The sequence below is a fragment of the Emys orbicularis genome, chromosome 6, assembly GCF_028017835.1.
Source record: "Emys orbicularis isolate rEmyOrb1 chromosome 6, rEmyOrb1.hap1, whole genome shotgun sequence".
NCBI classification, from domain to species: domain Eukaryota; kingdom Metazoa; phylum Chordata; order Testudines; family Emydidae; genus Emys; species Emys orbicularis.
Window position 1 is genome coordinate 44,709,231 of NC_088688.1, and position 18,819 is coordinate 44,728,049.

General features: G+C 41.2%; 1 protein-coding gene across 1 annotated transcript in view; it reads left to right on the top strand.

Annotated features, from left to right (window-relative positions):
* Nucleotides 1-16,848, top strand: part of ARSB (arylsulfatase B) — a 104,783-nt gene extending 87,935 nt beyond the window's left edge. Inside the window, exons 7-8 of the mRNA XM_065406354.1 lie at nt 15,862-15,990; nt 16,367-16,848. Of these exons, the coding sequence (XP_065262426.1) occupies nt 15,862-15,990; nt 16,367-16,632 (395 nt within the window). The 3' untranslated portion in view covers nt 16,633-16,848. The remainder of the gene's footprint in view (nt 1-15,861; nt 15,991-16,366) is intronic.
* Nucleotides 16,849-18,819: the final 1,971 nt, after the last annotated feature.

Consider the following 18,819-nt stretch of genomic DNA (forward strand, 5'->3'; position numbering starts at 1 on the left):
AGGAGATCTCTGAACTGAGACATAAAAAGAGCAAAATTATCTGCTTCTACAAGTTCCTTGCATAACGACAGCGTCTCCTGACAAACAAAGAACAGTTGTGACAAATACTAAATGCACAACATTTCAGACACAATTATAATGATCAAAAAGATTTGAATAGGATATGCTCCATGCAGGGCCGGCTCTAACTTTTTTGCTGCCCCAAGCAGCAAAAAAAAGCCCCGCGCCTCCCCCCCCCCCCGCCGAGCGCCGCGCCACCCCCGAGCGCCGCGCCCCGCGCCACCCCCCCGCCGAGTGCCGCCGGAACACACCCCCCCCCCGAGCGCCGCGCCCCACGCTGCCCCCCTGCCGAGCGCCGCGCCGCCGGAGCCCGCCCCCCCTGCCGAGCGCCGCGCCGCCGGAGCGCCCCTCCCCCGCGGAATGCCGCGCCGCGCTCCCCCCGCCGCCCCTTACCAGGTGCCGCCCCAAGCATGTGCTTGGGTGCCTGGAGCCGGCCCTGGCTCCATGTCAAAGTCCAAGAAATACTTCAGAAAGGTCTAATTCTTATTATAGTTGCATATGGATTAGACAGCATCTGTTTATGCATGTATAATAATCTGATTCTTAGCAGGATTAACTCCACTACAGTATACATTAAATTGTGCAGTGAGACATAAATTAGTAGTGGGTAGCCTTGACTTGCTAAAACTTACTCACATGAGCAAACCCATTGATTTCTGGGTAGCTACTCACCTAAGTAAATTTACTCTTGGTAGAAGTGTTTGTGTTTCTCTGCTTTCAGTACATCTGTGTCTCCATCTTTTTTTCATCTTTTTGCTTGTTAATCCTTTTTACAGTGCACTTGATAGTTACTGTGTTTATACAAATCTCATTTTGTCCAAAGTTTTTATTAGCCAGTTACTGTCTTGGGTATATAAGAGCATGAAATGATCTCAACGTTATATTGTAGTGCATGGAATCAGGTGCCTAATAAAATCCAAAGACCCTACTATTGCATGTAATTTCTGTTATGAACTTACACATTTCATAACCATAGAATTTTTGTCATCTTTTTTAACCTTTTTTGCAGTTACAGTTCTTTCTGTTTTGGAATGAGCTAGGAGTTTTGGGGTTTTATTAGTGATGTCTTTAATGGTATAACAAAACTTTGCAATGGGCCAATCAGGTGCCAGATTAAAATTCTATTTCCATAATTAGATAAGAAAGTATTGCTTTGTATATCAAGTGCTCATGTACAGTTCTCCAAAACATTAAATAAAACTCTGTTCCTTATTTTGGATATTGCCAAATATAATGCAACTACTTTTGTTTTCTGGTTTCGTGCCTGGTTCTTCAAGTTGCTGAGTACCTCTGACAAACACCCATAAATCCTATGATCTTGCACTGTGACTATGAAGTCACTTCAACATCATGCAAGATCAGGCACTCATTTTTGTAGTCAAGGTGAAATAAAATAATAAAGTGCATAATAGGGGTGAGGGTAACTTATGCAAACTTCAGAAACAGTTTTTAATTTGGCTCTCTGCAAAGGAACATATTTACTGCAATGCACATGCTCTGTCATGGAAAAATAGCTTCCAACAGTACATGGTGTGTTTGAATCAGAACTAAAAAATATAAATAGCCTCCTAAAACAATCTTGCTTTATTTACTTTTATTTTTGCTATCTTTTATGTCATGTAAATGAGCATATAATCCGTTATTTTAATGCTGTCACAAAATTATGTGAAATGGGTATCAGATGATTAAATACTAACTACTGTTTGCTGTATCAGATTAGTATCAAGCTAATACATCGAGCCCCTCTACATGTCATAATACACAAGTATAGTAATCCAGCGTGTCATGATTTAGCATGGCGGATCTAACTTGATCTGTCTTTTGCCATCTTGTGGTGTTTTAATAAAACCAGGAAGCTACTTCTATTGCACAAGAGAGTTTGATGGACAGCCTAGTTCCCATGTTCATTCCTGTAATGCAGGAGAGCTGGATTTGATTATTAGTCTCATTCTCTTACTGTTGAACACGAACCAAAAAGGCTCCCATCATCCGCTTGCAGATTGAGTGTAAGGCTCTCACCTTGTTGTTCATAGGTATTGCTGATCATAGGTAGAATATGAACATCCACTGTTCTAATCCCCTTACATATAAATAGTAAATGTGAAGTTTTGGGAGAAAAGGAGGCCATGAGTCTAGCCACCCGTTTGACTAGTTTGTAGCCTGTCATTTTGTCCTGCAAGTGCTTATGTAGCTCTTTCTAACAATGCGTTCATGACCGCAGTCTCCACTGCTATCTTTGGATGTCCGTTTATTGTTATTATTTATTTTATTAACCAAAAGAGCTTACAGAGTAAAAATTTTAAAAGCATCTAAGCAATTTAGGATTGTAAGTGCCATTTTGAAAAGTTGCTTAGGCATTTTAGAGCCTAAGACCTCCTTGACTTGCCATGTCAACCTACATCCCAAACTGCCTAAACCAGTAATGAAAAATTTACCCCCAGCTGAAAGACGCAACAGAGAGATGAAGGACAATAAACAAGTGGTCAAGGTGACCATCTAACGTATCTTTCTAATACAATTCTTGATAACACAACTGTGTTCTTTTTTAGTCTTAAATATCCACTGTGTAAAACAATTCCTCATGAACTCTTGGTGTTAATAGAATCATAAAATATCAGGGTTGGAAAGGACCTCAGGAGGTCATCTAGTCCAACCCCCTCCTCAAAGCAGGACCAATCCCCAGACAGATTTTTGTCCCAGATCCCTAAATGGCCCCCTCAAGGATTGAACTCACAATGCTGGGTTTAGTAAGCCAATGCTCAAACCACTGAGCTATCCCTCCTCCCTGGAAAAGTGAGGCCCCCGCTTTCATGGTCTGTATTCATACTGAAAATCAAGATCAAGCGAGCTTTTGCCCTTCTGCTCCACGGAAGGTTTCTGTCCTCCCTGAGCTCGCCTTAGAGCTCAGAGTTCTCTTAGCTTCACTTCATTTCCTCTTGTCAGATATATCTGGTGATAGCAGAACCTCCAGACCTTTTCCCATCCCTGCTTATAACTCTTCATTATTCTTGTTGCATTCTCCTGTACCTTTTTCATTTCTATAATATCCGGTCTGCAGTGTGGTGCCCCCAACTGTGCACAGTTTTCGATATATGATCTCCTATTTTGGGTTCTCTTCTGGCACACTTCTTGCTCAAAATATATGGTATATTAGGCGACTGGAGGAGATAGTGAAGTGATTTGGGTTGTGGTGCTGTCAGTGTGCGAATTATACACAGTTCTATGTCTAAAGGTATGCAGTTCTGTTTGTCCTCCTTCTCGCCCAGAGGATGCAATGTGTGTGGCTTTCTCAGTGACCAGTAAAGATACTGAATTGAATACATGTTCATTCGGACATATTGCAAAGAAGAACAAGGTGTTGCTGGTTGATGGAAGGAAGCAACTTCATGGCAGGGGTTGGTCTCTGCCCACCCTTTGCCAATAAAATTCACAAAGTAGGGGGTGCTCTTATATCCCAAGTTGTTCTGAATACCCCAGGTGGCATTTATCTTGACGGTGACTGTTTTTCTTGGATGAGCACTCAGCCTCTCTCATCTAGGTCTTTGTCACCTGCGGATTGAAATACTCTTGTTTGTGCTACATGATGCTATATTTGAACATATACAAGCTATACTGGCTGCAGAGTATAGTGGCTGATATGGGTCTAACTGTAGGGATCATGTTACATCTATGCACCATAGATTGCATTAGCTTCCTATTTGCTGGTGGGTACAGTTCAAGTGTTGATTATGACTCTGTAAAATATCATGTGGTTTGGGTCCCTGCTATCTGAGAGACTGCCCCTCTTTCTCCTGGTTGTTCATTACTGCAGAGGAGAACAGCTGGTGTGTTTGAACAAACAGTTTCTAGATTTGAGCTTCCGAGGTTGGTGCAGTGCAGGAAAAATTTACTCAAATTTGTTTTCTCTATTGATTCAAGGGACTCCACATCTGTTACACACCATCCCCTGAAGGCTAACTGAGCTGTCGTCTTAGGCTTTTGCCTATCAGACTGGGGACAGGATATACTGGTGTTTTAATTTTGTTTTTATTTCCAGTGGTTGAGAATCTTTTTAGTTAACACTCATTAATTTTTTTGGTTTTAAAATAACATGCTCCCAGAAATGAATGTAATAGATGCAATTTTATAAATCCTAAATAGAGACCTATATGAATTATAGTGTCTGTACATGATTGCATGAGGCAAAAGCAAACTAAATTTCATTTGTTTGTCCATTTTAAATTGGAAGCTAATGACCAAATTTTCATAATTGCAGAAATAAACCTTCCAATTTGTTCATGCAGACTGGACAGCTGTGTATGCCAATAGGGAATTAGGATGCAGTTACCTGTGTGTTGTGTGCAAAAATGTGTCTGTCTTTATGTAATTTCTTTGAGGTTTGTTTTTTATTTAATGTTGTAAAGTATTTGAATACATAGCTGCTTTATCTACAACATTTTATATGCTTTTAGATATTTAATTACTTCCTTTTATATCTGATGATCAAGTGAAGGATTCATAACTGATAGGGTGTAGGCTCCCTGCGCATTACTGCTGACGCCTCAACAGTCTGATCCAGAGCCCACTGAAGTCCATAGAAAGACTTCCACGGACTTCAGTGGGTTTTGGATCAAGACATAAATCCTGAGCTGCATTATTCCTACTGTTCCAGATTTAAGCATTAGTCAGAAGAAAATGGATCTGCCAAACATTCCAGAAGTAAGAACATAGGAATGGCCATACTGGGTCTTCTGACAATGGCCAATGCCAGGTGTCCCAGAGAGAATGAACAGGATAGGAAATCATAAAATGATCCATCCACCCACTGTCACCCATTCCCAGTTTCTGGCAAAAGTATGGTGTATGTGGTGACTAGGTGGGGTGATTTGTAGAGGTAAAAGGCCACCTTTACCACCTAAACTGTTTTTCTATTTAATTTTTGTCAAGCTAGTATTAATTCCATAATATTTAAGATGTTCTGTCCTCCTTCCCCACCCACCACTTCTGATATTGTAGTGCAAAAAACAGACTCTGGTGGATTCACGGTAGTCTGCAGAGCCTGTGAATGGAAAAGTATTACCTATGATTTTGCACCATTGGGGAGCAACTCTTCCATTTAATAATACCATATGAGTAGGTGTTTCAAACCCTGAGAAGACAGTAAAATGATTTAAATGAGAACAGCAGCTGTGATGTGCAAAATCCTGGATCTGTTTTAATGGAAGCAACAGGAGAATGATTCTGTTACCACTTTTATGAGAACCTGTGAAGCTGCTGAATACAATTGGGATTTCTTGGGAAATTACAATGGTGTGATAACTCTAACGCCCACTAATGGAAATACAGTAACTCCTCACTTAAAGTCGTTCCAGTTAACATTGTTTCGTTGTTACATTGCTGATCAATTGGAGAACATGCTCGTTTAAAGTTGTGCAACGCTCCCTTATAACGTCGCTTGGCAGCTGCCTGCTTTGTCCACTGCTTGCGGAAAGAGCAGCCCGTTGCAGCTAGCTGGTGGGGGCTTGGAACCAGCTCCCCTAACAGTTCCACATTCCCCTAAGTTCCCTGTGTGGCAGCCGCCCAGCAGCCTATCAATTGCCGGCAGTTCAGCTGTCCCTCCCCCCATTGCCGTGTGCTGCTCCTGCCCTCTGCCTTGGAGCTGCTCCCCGGAGCCTCCTGCTTGCTGTGCGGGGGGGCTAATGTCAGGATGTCCTCCTCCCCCCTGCTCCTGCACTCCGCTTACCACCTCTTCCATAGAGCGGGGGAACACATGACAGGGCTCAGGATGGAGGAAGCTTCCTGGCAGCAGCTGCCCTCTCAGCTTGCTGATATACCGGTATTTAAAAAGGCAATGTACTTAGGCCTTGTCTACACTGGGGGGGATCGATCTAAGATACGCAACTTCAGCTACGAGAATAGCGTAGCTGAAGTCGACGTATCTTAGATCGACTTAGAATCACTTACTTTGCGTCCTCGCGGTGCGGGATCAACGGCCACCACTCCCCCGTTGACTCTGCTTCCGCCTCTCGCCATGGTGGAGTTCCGGAGTCGATGGCAGAGCGATCGGGGATCAATCACTACCCGCCGATCCGGCAGGTAGTGTAGACGTATCCTTAGAGTGGGGTCAGTGTACTTAAAGGAGCAATGCACATCTCTCTCTCACACACACGGTGTGTGTCTCTGTCTCTGTCTGCCATGCACTCCATTCATGCTGCCTTGTAGAGTGTGGGCTACATTAACAACAATGAGTTAATCCTTGAGGGCCCAGCCAATTGCTAGTTCCTCATTTAGCAGTAAGGCATTCCCTGGGAAATATCCCACCCTCTGACTTCACCACCTCAACCAAGCTTCACAATCATCATCACTATGTACCAGTATTAAATTGTTTGTTTAAAATTTATACTCTGTGTGTGTGTGTGTATGTGTATATATATATATATATATATATATATATATATATATATATAATAGTTTCTTTTGTCTGGTGAAAAAAATTTCCCTGGAACCCCATTTACATTAATTCTTATGGGGAAATTGGATTCACTTAACATTGTTTTGTATTTTTCAGGAACATAACTACAACGTTAAGTTGCTGTACTAGTAAATACTCCCACTCCCTTCTGGTCTCATATCTAAGTGTTTTTTGGTTTGCCAGTCTCTGACTTTTGTCTTAATGGATCTTCTCTGTGGTTTTTATGAACTACTTATTATCTCCTGATCAGAAAGAGCATGAAGGTTATGCAAATCACTTTTCAATGACAACTATTTCTTTTGGAAAAAATCCCAGTGACTCTGTAAACTGTGTGGTTTTATTTAAAGGTCCCTTTCAAGTATTAAATAAGAGACTGCTCTGAGATGTAGCAACCCATTCATCCCTCTCAGCAAAAATATTGGTACACATTTTTAAAAAAAATTGTGAATCATTGATAATGGCTTGGATCAGATTCTCAGCATAATATAAAGAAGTTGTAATTACAAGGTGAATTTATCTTTTCTGGACTTGGTAATTATCAGGCGATGTCCGGCCTTTTGAAAGCCTGTCTTTCCATTAATTCAGGTAAACTTGCTGTTAAAAACACGGAAGAAGAGAGATCACTGTTAAAACAAAATTGTAACTCTAAGTAGTTTTGATTTTTGTTTTCACACTTATTAGCCCATGTCAACTAAAGATAAAGGACTTGATTGTGTTTTGCCCTGAATGGTATGTGATAGGATTCCTTTATACCCTTGCACAGGGGCTGGGCATATTCTGGTCCCTTGTGCTCCCTGAGCATGTGGATTCCATGAGACCCAAGTTTTATCTCACTCTCTACTGGCTAAGGATCTGAATCTGTGTTGGGGGAGTGTACAGTGCATCCTAGCCAAAGGTGGTGGAGGTCTACACACCCTGGACCCTGCGATCTCTCACTAGGGCTCCTCGTCTTCCTCAAAGCAGGGCTGACCCTAAATAGCTCTATAGTAATGCTTTGTTGATCTGTTTGCCCATTCAAGGAGAGCTGTGGCATGCAGACCTCTTATCTCTCCCTTCTATCATTAGTCCACTGTAAGTGGTTTATACTGTACTGGGGAAAGATTTTGATCCCCCGTTTGGATCTTGTTATGAATTACTTGGAAATAGGTGAAGATATTGAAAAAAGAGTAAACGGGGGGAGGCAGGGTCACATATTCAGAAAACCTGGCAGAAAATTTCAACAAGCTGATGTAATTTTCTCTATTAGTCCAGGAGTCTTAATATGTAGCGATGACCTGTAGTTACTAAGGGAATCCCCGAGCATGGTGCACATGACAGACTATCCCGAGGGAGGGAAGGGGAGGAGAGAGCGAGAGAGAGAGATGGGGGGGTAAAAGGGAAGATGATAATGGCATCTCCAGCACTTGCTGGAATTCATTGAATGCACTTTATGTAACTTGCCTCTAGAACAATAGCACCTGTCTAGTACGTGTCTTAGATGTGTTTCTAGTTTTTATTGGAAAGAGTGACAGTCAGTTTTGGAATCCCCCTCATCCTGGATTTCAGTGGTTTTTCATAATATACACTCTTCAGCTTTTTAAACTATCACAGGACCTATCTGCAGGACCGCCCAGAGGATTCAGGGGGCCTGGGGCAAAGCAATTTCGGGGGCCCCTTCCATAAAAAAAAAGTTGCAATACTATAGAATACTATATTCTTGTGGGGGACCCTGCGGGGCCTGGGACAAATTGCCCCACTTGCCCCCCCCCCCCTCTGGGCGGCCCTGCCAATCTGAGGTTATGCTAGAACAGAAACAGATCTAAAATAATTGCTTTATTCTCTCTTCCATTAGCTGGTTTGTGATGAAGCTTACAGCCTTTTATGATTATATTTTTCCCTGTCCTATAGTTGCCTGCAGTCATATTGTATGGGAATATTCTATTACTACAAACAGAAGTGTAACTGTGGAAAATGGTAATGATTTGCACCTTTTCTCTGAATAAATTCAGTGCACTTTCCAAAGGTGGGTAAGTGTTACCATCCCCACTTCATAGATAAAGAAATGGAGGTGTAAGCTTAGTCTGCTTCTGCTTTCCACATTGGACACCAGTTGTATCTAGCTCATTACAAATACAGAAGTTTGTTGTTCAAACACAGTGGCCTGCAGAGACATGGCTCATCTGATAGCCATTTTGGATTAACTCCTTGGATGGGGCTCCCTTTCCAAACTAAGTATTAAATTAACTTTATTTCCTCCTACTCCAAAACTATTCTCAAAACTCCCAGATTTATTCCTTACACACTGGAATATGAGCCCACACTGCATAGGAATACAGTGTGCCTCAAGCAATGTTTTTTTGGACCCTCTTACTTATGTGGTTGGGATTTCACAAAATGCCATGTTAGAGAAAACTGTAGTCTTTGATCTCTTGCCATTTAAAAAAAACCCTCCTCTCAGCATCGTTCATTCTCATCATCTTAATCATAGACTGAAGGATAATATTTTAGGTTAGTTTTCCTTTTCTTTCATAGATGTACTGGCTATTTATATCTCAGATCTTTAAGATTCTACCAATTACTTGAGCTAGCCTTATGTTTAGGGGGAGAAAAGGGGTGTAGGGAATAATGAGTCATGTACATTCACTACGTCTCTTGTAAGTGCCTTGTATACACACTGGTATGTGAGAGACTGTATCCACAGTACATTTTTTTAAAATGAAAACTTTCACTTTTATCTGATGGCTAATCTTTTTATGACTGAAGATTAGAGAACAAAGTTCAAATTAATATTCTCTGTAATTATTTTTATCACACTTTAATGAATCTCTGTTTACAAATTTATATATCGGACTGGGTGACAAGGAATTTGAACTTTGGTTCAAAAGAGTTGAAGTTCAGATTATATCTTTTCTGTGCTGTAAATCCACTCAGAATGGGCATTGACTATTCTGAATTTTTTAATATAAATTGTCACAGCATATTTGTCTGAGATGTTTTGTTTGCCAATTGAAAGTCTAAAGATTGAATCAATTTGAAACAAGTCATAAAGAATATAAACAATAAATGAGGAAAGATTTGAAATTTCCAGCCTGGATAATAAATACCATGTGTAGTGCTTTTCTTCACATTTTCTGGTTCAATTTGTGTCTGACATACTTTTTCTTACACTCCAATTTCACGGTGAAAAGGTCCACAGAAGGGAAATGAAGACTTTTTTACAGGCACAATGAGACAGAGAGAAAAAGAGGTGACACAAACTAGAATTATTGATCCTGGAAAGAAGCATTAGAGAGGACTTGACTGAGGTATTTAAAGAAATAAAAGGTAGTCCCTTTATAACTGGATCAGACCCCTCCTCTCTGTACATCCACTAAATAATATCAGAAGAACCAAGAGGTCACTCAGTTATTTTAAATGGTCAGTAATTTAGAATAATTAGAGGAAATTATGCTTTATGGAGCATATATGATGTGTGTGGAATTACTGGATATCAGAAGCGATACTACCATGAAAAGATACTAAGAGTTGGATAAGTCTGATCAATAACTATAACTGTACATGCTAAAAGAACACAAATCACACGTCATGTATATGCTGATCACTATAGGTGTCAGGAAGGAATCACTCTCCCTATTCCCCATCTCGATAAAGCACTGCACACTTGGTTAGATGTACTGGGTTACCCAGAGTGCTGTAAATGTACAGAAGTACATAGAAAGATAAGTTCTCTGTCTGGAAGAGAACCAATCTAACCTGAACAAGGCATGGGACAAGAGCACACATGGGACAGTGCAAGGGATTTGAAGTGCGGCTTCGAAGGAGGAAGGGGATGGAGCTTGACACCAAGTGGGATATGGGAAGGTTTTTTTCCAAGCATAGGGGATGGCATGAAAGATGATGCAAAATCAAGTGAAAGAAGGTTACAGAGTGAGCAAGCAGGAGAGAAGGTAAGAAGGTAAAGTAAGGAGGTTTTGAAGAATTTTCACTGTCCTTTGAAAAACAGGGGGAGGGATAGCTCAGTGGTTTGCGCATCAGCCTGCTAAACCCAGGGTTGTGAGTTCAGCCCTTGAGGGGGCTATTTAGGGATCTGGGGCAAAAATCTGTCTGAGGATTGGCCCTGCTTTGAGCAGGGGGTTGGACTAGATGAGGTCCCTTCCAACCCTGAGATTCTATGATCAGATATTAGTCATTTCTAGAAGCAGGATGCTTGACTGGATATACCCAAGTGCTGCTTCTGTCTGGCAAATCCTATGTTCTTATAATGACAAATATTAATTATTAGTTGATAATCCTGGTTTTTAATGTAAAATTGTACAAATATAATTAAAATATAATCTAGGGGTCAGTTTCATTGGTATTCATAGTAACTCCACTGTCTTTAACTGAGGTACTCTAGATTTATATTGCTGTAAATGAGAATCAAACCTTGAGTGAATACCTGATTTGTTTCTTAGATTACACTGATATAGTTTGTTGTTATCTGTGTGGATAGCCATTGCCAATGTTCACGTGTCGATTTACTCCATCCTTCTCTTACCCTTAACTTTTAAAGTTATTTTTATGTTAGCAATGCTACCACATGCTTTGTGTGAGTTTTGGCTCTGATCTCTTTGGAGAAACTACTTGTACAGGAAATGGGACTGTCTTTTGAGATTTATTTTAAAATTATGATGCTGTATATGTAATTTTTAAAGATACAGTAAAACCAAAATATTAATATTGAGATATTCAGTATTCTTATCATCTGTGCAAGGATTTACATCTGCAATTTCCCCACATGTTAAGACCAATGTACCCAAAAGTCTTTTAGCAAATTTACTTGTGCACATAAAAATGCAGATAAACTATTTTTTTGGTTTGTCCAAAATTGACTGGTTGGCTCACGTGTATGTTATAGGATTGTATAATAGCAAGTTGAATTATGATGTTCCAATCAATTACACTTATAAGCTTTTATAAAAAGAAACACCCGTTCTGGTCATCATTCAGGCTTTTGTTTACATAATTTACTCAATTGTGCATTTTTTGGACTTCTTAACGCAAGTGTGTGTATTTTGAAATGGTAAAGTAAAATATGAATCATGTTAGTAATTCAACACCTAAATTTTAAAGTGACTAGCATTTTTGGATGCCTGGATTTTTTTATGTACAAGTTGACACTTCTTAAAGGGGCCTAATTTTCAGAAGTGCTGAGCACCTGCCCTCTGAAAATCAGGCCCCTTTAAGATCCAGATTAGGTACCCAAAATCATTAGTTACTTTTGAAACTTTAGGCCCAACTGTGTAAAGTGCATCTTATACAGAGACTATGCACAGTAGTAGAAAAAAGATCTAGGGTAAAATTTTCAAAAGTGCATAAGTGGTTTAGAAATCTGTGTCCCATTTACAGAACTGACATAGGCACTTGGGAACCTAAATCCCACTGAGCTCCTAAATTCCTAAATCCATTTTGAAAATAGGATTTAGGCTCCTAAGTCAGTTAGACTAGGGATAAAATTTTCAAAAGTGCCTATCTTTCCTATATAGATAAGCTATTTAAATGCTTTCTTTGGTTACCCATCAAATATCTACACCAAATATGTTATGACATATGATACCAATATATTTGATGTAGCATTAAATATTAAAACAGCAACTTTTGAATGAAACTTCACTTGTTTCTTGTAACAGTGAAAATGCTATAGTGTCATAAATGAGAGGAAATAGTGCTGTTGGAGAATGCTCAGTTGGTGGGCTGTAGAGAAAGAGAGGCTCCTATTTGCAATTAAGATAATTGATGGTAGAGGGAGCATTTTGTATGGAGAAGGTGAGCTGTAGTATTTCACCCTCTCGAGACTGAATTATTGTAACTCCTACGACCTAGATTTGTCAGGCAAAGCCCATCACACTCTAGTCCATCTTGAATACAAACAGTCCTCCACCACTTGAACATGACTAGCAATGATGATACAAGAGTAGATAGCGAGGTTTGGCAGAATTTAATTTTTTTTGTTTCTTTTTAAGTGTGATTTTTTTATTTTTACCAATTTTTAGATTTTCACAGTTGCGGTAAATTGAGGGGTCAGGCAATAATTGTTTCATGACAGTAGATGTTGAGATTCAAAATGTTACAGATTTATAACAGTCAAAACTCAAATGTCAAAATATACAAAGTTGTTGGGATCACACGAAGTAAATAGCCTGACCTCAAACTCTGTGTTTTCAAGCTGCATTTTTCTTACTTTGCCTATCTAAATTTCTTTATTATTGATGGAAATATTTTTTGTCTGTTTGTTTGTGTTTGTGTGGTAAAAATCAACATTTACCAATAAAAAGCTAATCCAAAACTCTGCGCCAGTTTCTGACTCCTTGTTTGCTTCTTATTCAATTAAATTCAGGGTCTTAGTCCTAATCTTTAAGATTGGGCCTAGGCTACCTGATTGCTGAACTCACTGACCACGCAGCAACCAGAAATGCCTCTGTTGAAAGACTTGGGAGCTGGAGGCAGGGCATTTTCAATGCTGGTCCAATCCTAGTCTATGGAATACTGTATCAGAAGACATCAGAATAAGGTCTAATTGGACTATTTTCAAAGCTCAGTGCAAAACTTTTTTGAGCAGAAGCTCACCTGCAATAACAGAAGTTGAAGAATTATGTTGGAGGGGGCAGAGAATATAGTGGAGTGGGAGAGAAGGAGAAAGAAAGACTAATACAGGGAGAAAGATCCAAGTGTAAGGGGACAAACTATAGGATGGCAAGGGTAGAGACCATATCAGATAATATTTATGCTTATCTTAATATTGCATCTGGAGCTTAGATACTGTAGTGCTTAGCATCTGATAAATACACCATAGACAGATCTGTCACATAGCGAATGCTGTTCTTGTATGAATACAGTTCTCTCTGTAGCTGCTATTTCTGAAGAGAGTTGACCTGTACTATTTGTGAAACAACATACTGACTGAACAACAGACAATAAAGTTCTTGGCACAAGATAAAAGTCTTACAGTAGATAGATTATGACTGATAGAATTCTGTGTGTGTATAAATTATTCAAAATATTTCAAACAAGTTGTATACAAGTTAATACTTTGTAGATGTGTTTGCTAAAAGAGCCAAAAAGTTGCACTATTTGAAAGTTCATTTGGACTTGACTAGCAAAACAAAATTACTAATAAAATCCTGAACTAAACTAAAATATTTTTGTGTTCTTTAGAAATACACTTACCATAACTTGCAGTGAAAAATAATATATCATTTAATCATTTAATCAGGGGTGAAAGTAACTTAAAGGACTTAGCAGTATGCAGGGCCAGGGTCCTGAGCAGGGGACGGGGCCTCAACCGGAAGGGGGTGGGGCCTCAACCGGAAGAGGCGGGAACTTTAAATCCGGCAGCGGGGCTCTGGCACCGATTTAAAGGGCTTGGGGCTCCGCTGCAGTAGCAGTGGCCGGGAGCCCTGGGCCCTTTAAATCACCACTGGAGCCCAAGGGCTTCTGGCCACCGCCACTACCCTGGGGCTCCAGCAGTGGGGCTCTGGCGCCAATTTAAAGGGCCTGGGGCACCAGCTGCTGCTGCCCGGAGCCCAGGGCCCTTTTAAATTGCCGGCCTAGGGAAGCTGCCCCCTGCTGGTACGGTCAGCTGTGTACCAGCTCTTGTCGGTACGCCATACCGTACCGTACCAGCTTACTTTCACCTCTGCATTTAATGGAACTTTGTGTTTGAGCAAAAATTTTATTTTACAAAAGGTATATGTGTTTTTAATTGAGTTTATATCTATATACAGTAACTCCTCACTTAATGTTGTAGTTATGTTCCTGAAAAATGCGACTTTAAGCGAAACTATGTTAAGCGAATCCAGTTTCCCCATAAGAATTAATGTAAATAGGGGGGCTTTTTGCCAGACAAAAGGCATTATATACATTTTAAACAATTTTAAACAAGCAATTTAATACAGGTATTAAACAGGCTGGCAACCCCCCTCAGCTCCCCTATTCTCCCCCTCCCCCCGCGCCTCCCACCCACCCACGGACCCCACAGATCAGCACCTTCCCCCTGCTCCCCCCACCTCCTGCCCATGGTAATCAGCTGTCTTGCAGCGTTCAGGAGGCTGGGGGGAGAAGCGAGGATGTGGCGCGCAGCCTCCCGCTCCCTCTCCTGCCTCCTGCCCATGGCAATCAGCTGGTTTGCGGCGTTCAGGAAGCAGGGGAGGGAGGAGGAGCCTGCGCGCTGCGTCCTCGCTCCTCCCTGCTCCCCCCAGCCTCCTGAACGCCACAAACCATCTGATTGCCGCAGGCAGGAGGCGGGGGGAGCTGGGGGAAGACGCTGAACTGCGGGGTCCGCCGGCGGGCGGGAGGCGCTGGGGTGCGGGGAGTAGGGGAGCTGATGGGGGACTGCCAGCCGTGGACAAAGCAGGCGGCCAAACGACGTTCTAGCGGAGCATTGCACAACTTTAAACGAGCATGTTCTGTAATGGAGCAGGGATGTAAGATCAAAACAACGTTAAGCGAGAGGACGTTAAGTTCAGAGTTACTGTATCAGTAGATCTATTGATAGATATAAAATCAATTAAGAGTGCATATATCATTTTTTTAAATAAAATGTATTTTATATTGCCTCATGTGATTTGTAGGATTTGTTCTCTGCTTAATCTCCAGTATTACGCTCAGCATCCAGTCTGCCATAACAGTTATACCAGCTGTAACTCACATCCCGCTGATTCTGTTTTGAGCTGTAGATGCAAAAGCCAACCACATGAGTCCCTGTGGCTCTCTAATTTGATAGGTTCCAACTCAAATGTTATAATAAAACTACCTCCTGAAAGATGCCACAGCATCAAACTGAGTTATCTTGACATCTCTTCGTGTCATTGTTTCTGATCTTATTACAAGAATTCCCTTGTAACACAGGCAGATACACAGCATCAAACTTTTAAAATTTAGGTTCTCAGCTGTAAAAATGCACATGAACAGGCCATTGCATAGGCAAATACTGTATTTGCATTCAAACTGATATTTCCACATGCAGCTACCTGTGTGTACATATAAATATGTTGTTTGCACAAACAATTTATGTGGGCATGCACAGCTTTTGTGGGTATAGTTGAAGATCTGAGAATTGAAATATTAGACAATTATGTTAACAGGTATATAAATAAATATCATGAATGTTAGAAATGGTAATCTTAACTCTGAACCTGTTTTTTTGTTTTTGTTTTTTTTGTTTCTGTTCTATATTGTAGTGTAGCCACTTGTACTTATATGGAATACGTGTCTTGCAGAATACGTGTTTGTATTCCAATATTGCATTATATTGGTTTGTTTCCTAATAAAATTCTTTAAAAAATCTTGATAACTATGAAATATATCTAAATCTATCTTATTGTTCCATTAAGGTCCTGGTATTGACAACAGGACATCTTCACCACAGGATAATTCTTTTCCATGGGATGATTCAATCTTCAATATATCCATACATGCTGCAATTCGACATGGAAAGTGGAAACTACTAACTGGGTATCCAGGTAATGAAATGATTATTTTTTCCCTAGAGGTTTACCTCCACTGCCAGTTCATCCCATTTCATACGTAATAAACTTTGCATTTCCATAATTTACTCTCTTTCTCAACTTTCATGATTTACTATGTAATGTAAAAACCAGGAGGGCGGAGCCTCGTTTAAAAGTAGGAAAATATTTACAATATATTCCTTGAAGTCATGGTTTTTGAATCTCTGTTTATGTGCTTACATTGCAGTGGGAAAACCAGATTCCTGGAGGCAACTCCAGTTTAATTTCTTTGAAATTAAACAAGTCATATTAAACACCGAATCCCAAGTATGAGGCTACTCTTTCCCTGTGTGTCTGAGATCTAATTCCTTATCTGCTCCTATTTCTGTAGGCTGCAGCCACTGGTTCCCACCACCACCTTTGTTCAGTGAGTCAAAGATTCTATCATCTGACCCACCAACAAAGAAACTTTGGCTTTTTGATGTTGTTAAAGATGCTGAGGAGAGAAACGACTTGTCTGAAAAATATCCTGGCGTTGTGAAAAAACTGCTCTCCCGGCTGCAGTACTACTATAAACACTCTGTGCCTGTGTTCTACCCTGACGATGACCCCCGTTGTGACCCAGCAGCAACTGGAGCCTGGGGGCCTTGGATGTAGAATACTACATTTGCAGCCTGAAAAATACAACTGTGGTGGAAATTGCGGACTGAGGGTCCTAGTCACATATTTTGACCTCATTTCTTTTACCCTTTTAACTGTGATTCCATCCCTTGGGTTATTCTATTCTACTTCTTCTTAAGCAGTATTGAGGATCTAATTTCACCCCCTGATTGTACTAGAAACACTGTTAAAATAATAAATCTGTCATTCTGATGTTCTTTGTCAGTGATAAGTCTCTAAAATGGAGGGTTAAAGCTGCTGGCCAGCTGGGAAATATTACTTCACTTGGAAAGTTCTAATGAGTCACAGAGGCAAGGCTATCCAGTTCTTTCATATTTAAAGTCACATGTTTGATTTCATGCTTGCCAGTGGCCAAATCTTATAGGAGGCTAACACAGAGGTTTAAAAAAAAATAGGAGAAAGAAGCCAGTTTCTGAGTTCAGCTGTCATTACATTTTCTCAGCTTTGCCATACAAATCTGTCCAGTAATGGATGCATTCAGAAGTCTCTAAGTACAAGCCTCCTCCCACTGGGCAACAAAAGATCTAGCTATACACTTGTCCACTGTTGACATATGGTTAGAGCATTGGATTGATTTTATGCCCACCTTGGTTGTGAGTACCAAATCTTTAGGGCTTTTGTGCCTTTGTTATCACAGCAGAGACTGCCTTCATCTAATAGTCAGCTTTCGGACATCCCTTCATTTTGCATTGCCTTTTCCAGTTCATTTCTTCTTGCTTGTGCTTCACAGTGCAGTTTTGAATTCTTGTGCAGGAGATTCAAGCACTTTTCTTTGCCAGCTAAAGCACAATGTGGAGGTTGCAAGTGATGGTAGTACTGCTTCATCTATCTGGTGGCTATTGCATCTGCTTCACAAAGGCCTGGTCTACACTACGACTTTAATTCGGATTTAGCTGCCTTAATTCGAATTAACGCTTGACCCGTCCACACAACGAAGCCATTTAATTCGAATTAAAGGGCCCTTTAATTCGATTTCTGTACTCCACCCCGACGAGCGGAGTAGCGCCAAAATCGAATTTGTCAATTCGAATTAGCGTTAGTGTGGCCGCAATTCGATGTTATTGGCCTCCAGGAGCTATCCCACAGTGCACCATTGTGACCGCTCTGGCCAGCAATCTGAACTCGCATGCACTGGCCAGGTGGACAGGAAAAGCCCCGGGAACATTTGAATTTCATTTCCTGTTTGCACAGCGTGGAGAGCACAGGTGACCACAGAGAGCTCATCAGCACAGGTAACCATGCAGGCTGATAATCGAAAAAGAGCACCAGCATGGACCGTACAGGAGGTACTGGATTTGATCTCTATATGGGGAGAGGATTCAGTGCTAGCTGAACTGCGTTCGAAAAGACGAAATGCCAAAACTTATGAAAAAATTTCCAAGGGCATGATGGAGAGAGGCCACAATAGGGACACAGATCAGTGCCGCGTGAAAGTCAAGGAGCTCAGACAAGCCTATCAAAAAGCAAAGGAGGCAAACGGTCGCTCCGGGTCAGAGCCGCGGACATGCCGCTTCTACGCTGAGCTAAATGCATTTCTAGGGGGGGCCGCCACCACTACCCCACCTCTGACTGTGGATTCCGAGCTGGGGATAATCTCATCAGGTACACCTGATGATTCCGTGGAAGGGGAAGAGGAGGAGGAGGAGGACGAGCTGGCAGAGAGCACCCAGCTCTCCGTTCTCCCCAACAGCCAGGAACTGTTTCTCACCCTGACTGAAGTACCCTCCCAAGCCTCCCAAGCCAGCACCCAAGACCATGACCCCATGGAAGGGACCTCAGGTGAGTTTACCTTTTAAAATATAAAACATGGTTTAAAAGCAAGCATTTTTAATGATTAATTTGCCCTGAGCACTTGGGATGCATTCGCAGCCAGTACAGCTACTGGAAAAGTCTGTTAACATGTCTGGGGATGGAGCGGAAATCCTCCAGGGACATCTCCATGAAGCTCTCCTGGAGGTACTCCAAAAGCCTTGCCACAAGGTTTCTGGGCAGTGCAGCCTTATTCCGTCCTCCATGGTAGGACACTTGACCACGCCATGCTAGTAGCAAGTAATCTGGTATCATTGCCTGACAGAGCCTGGCAGCGTATGGTCCCGGTGTTTGCTGGCATTCAAGCAACATCCGTTCTTTATCTTGCTGTGTAATCCTCAGGAGAGTGATATC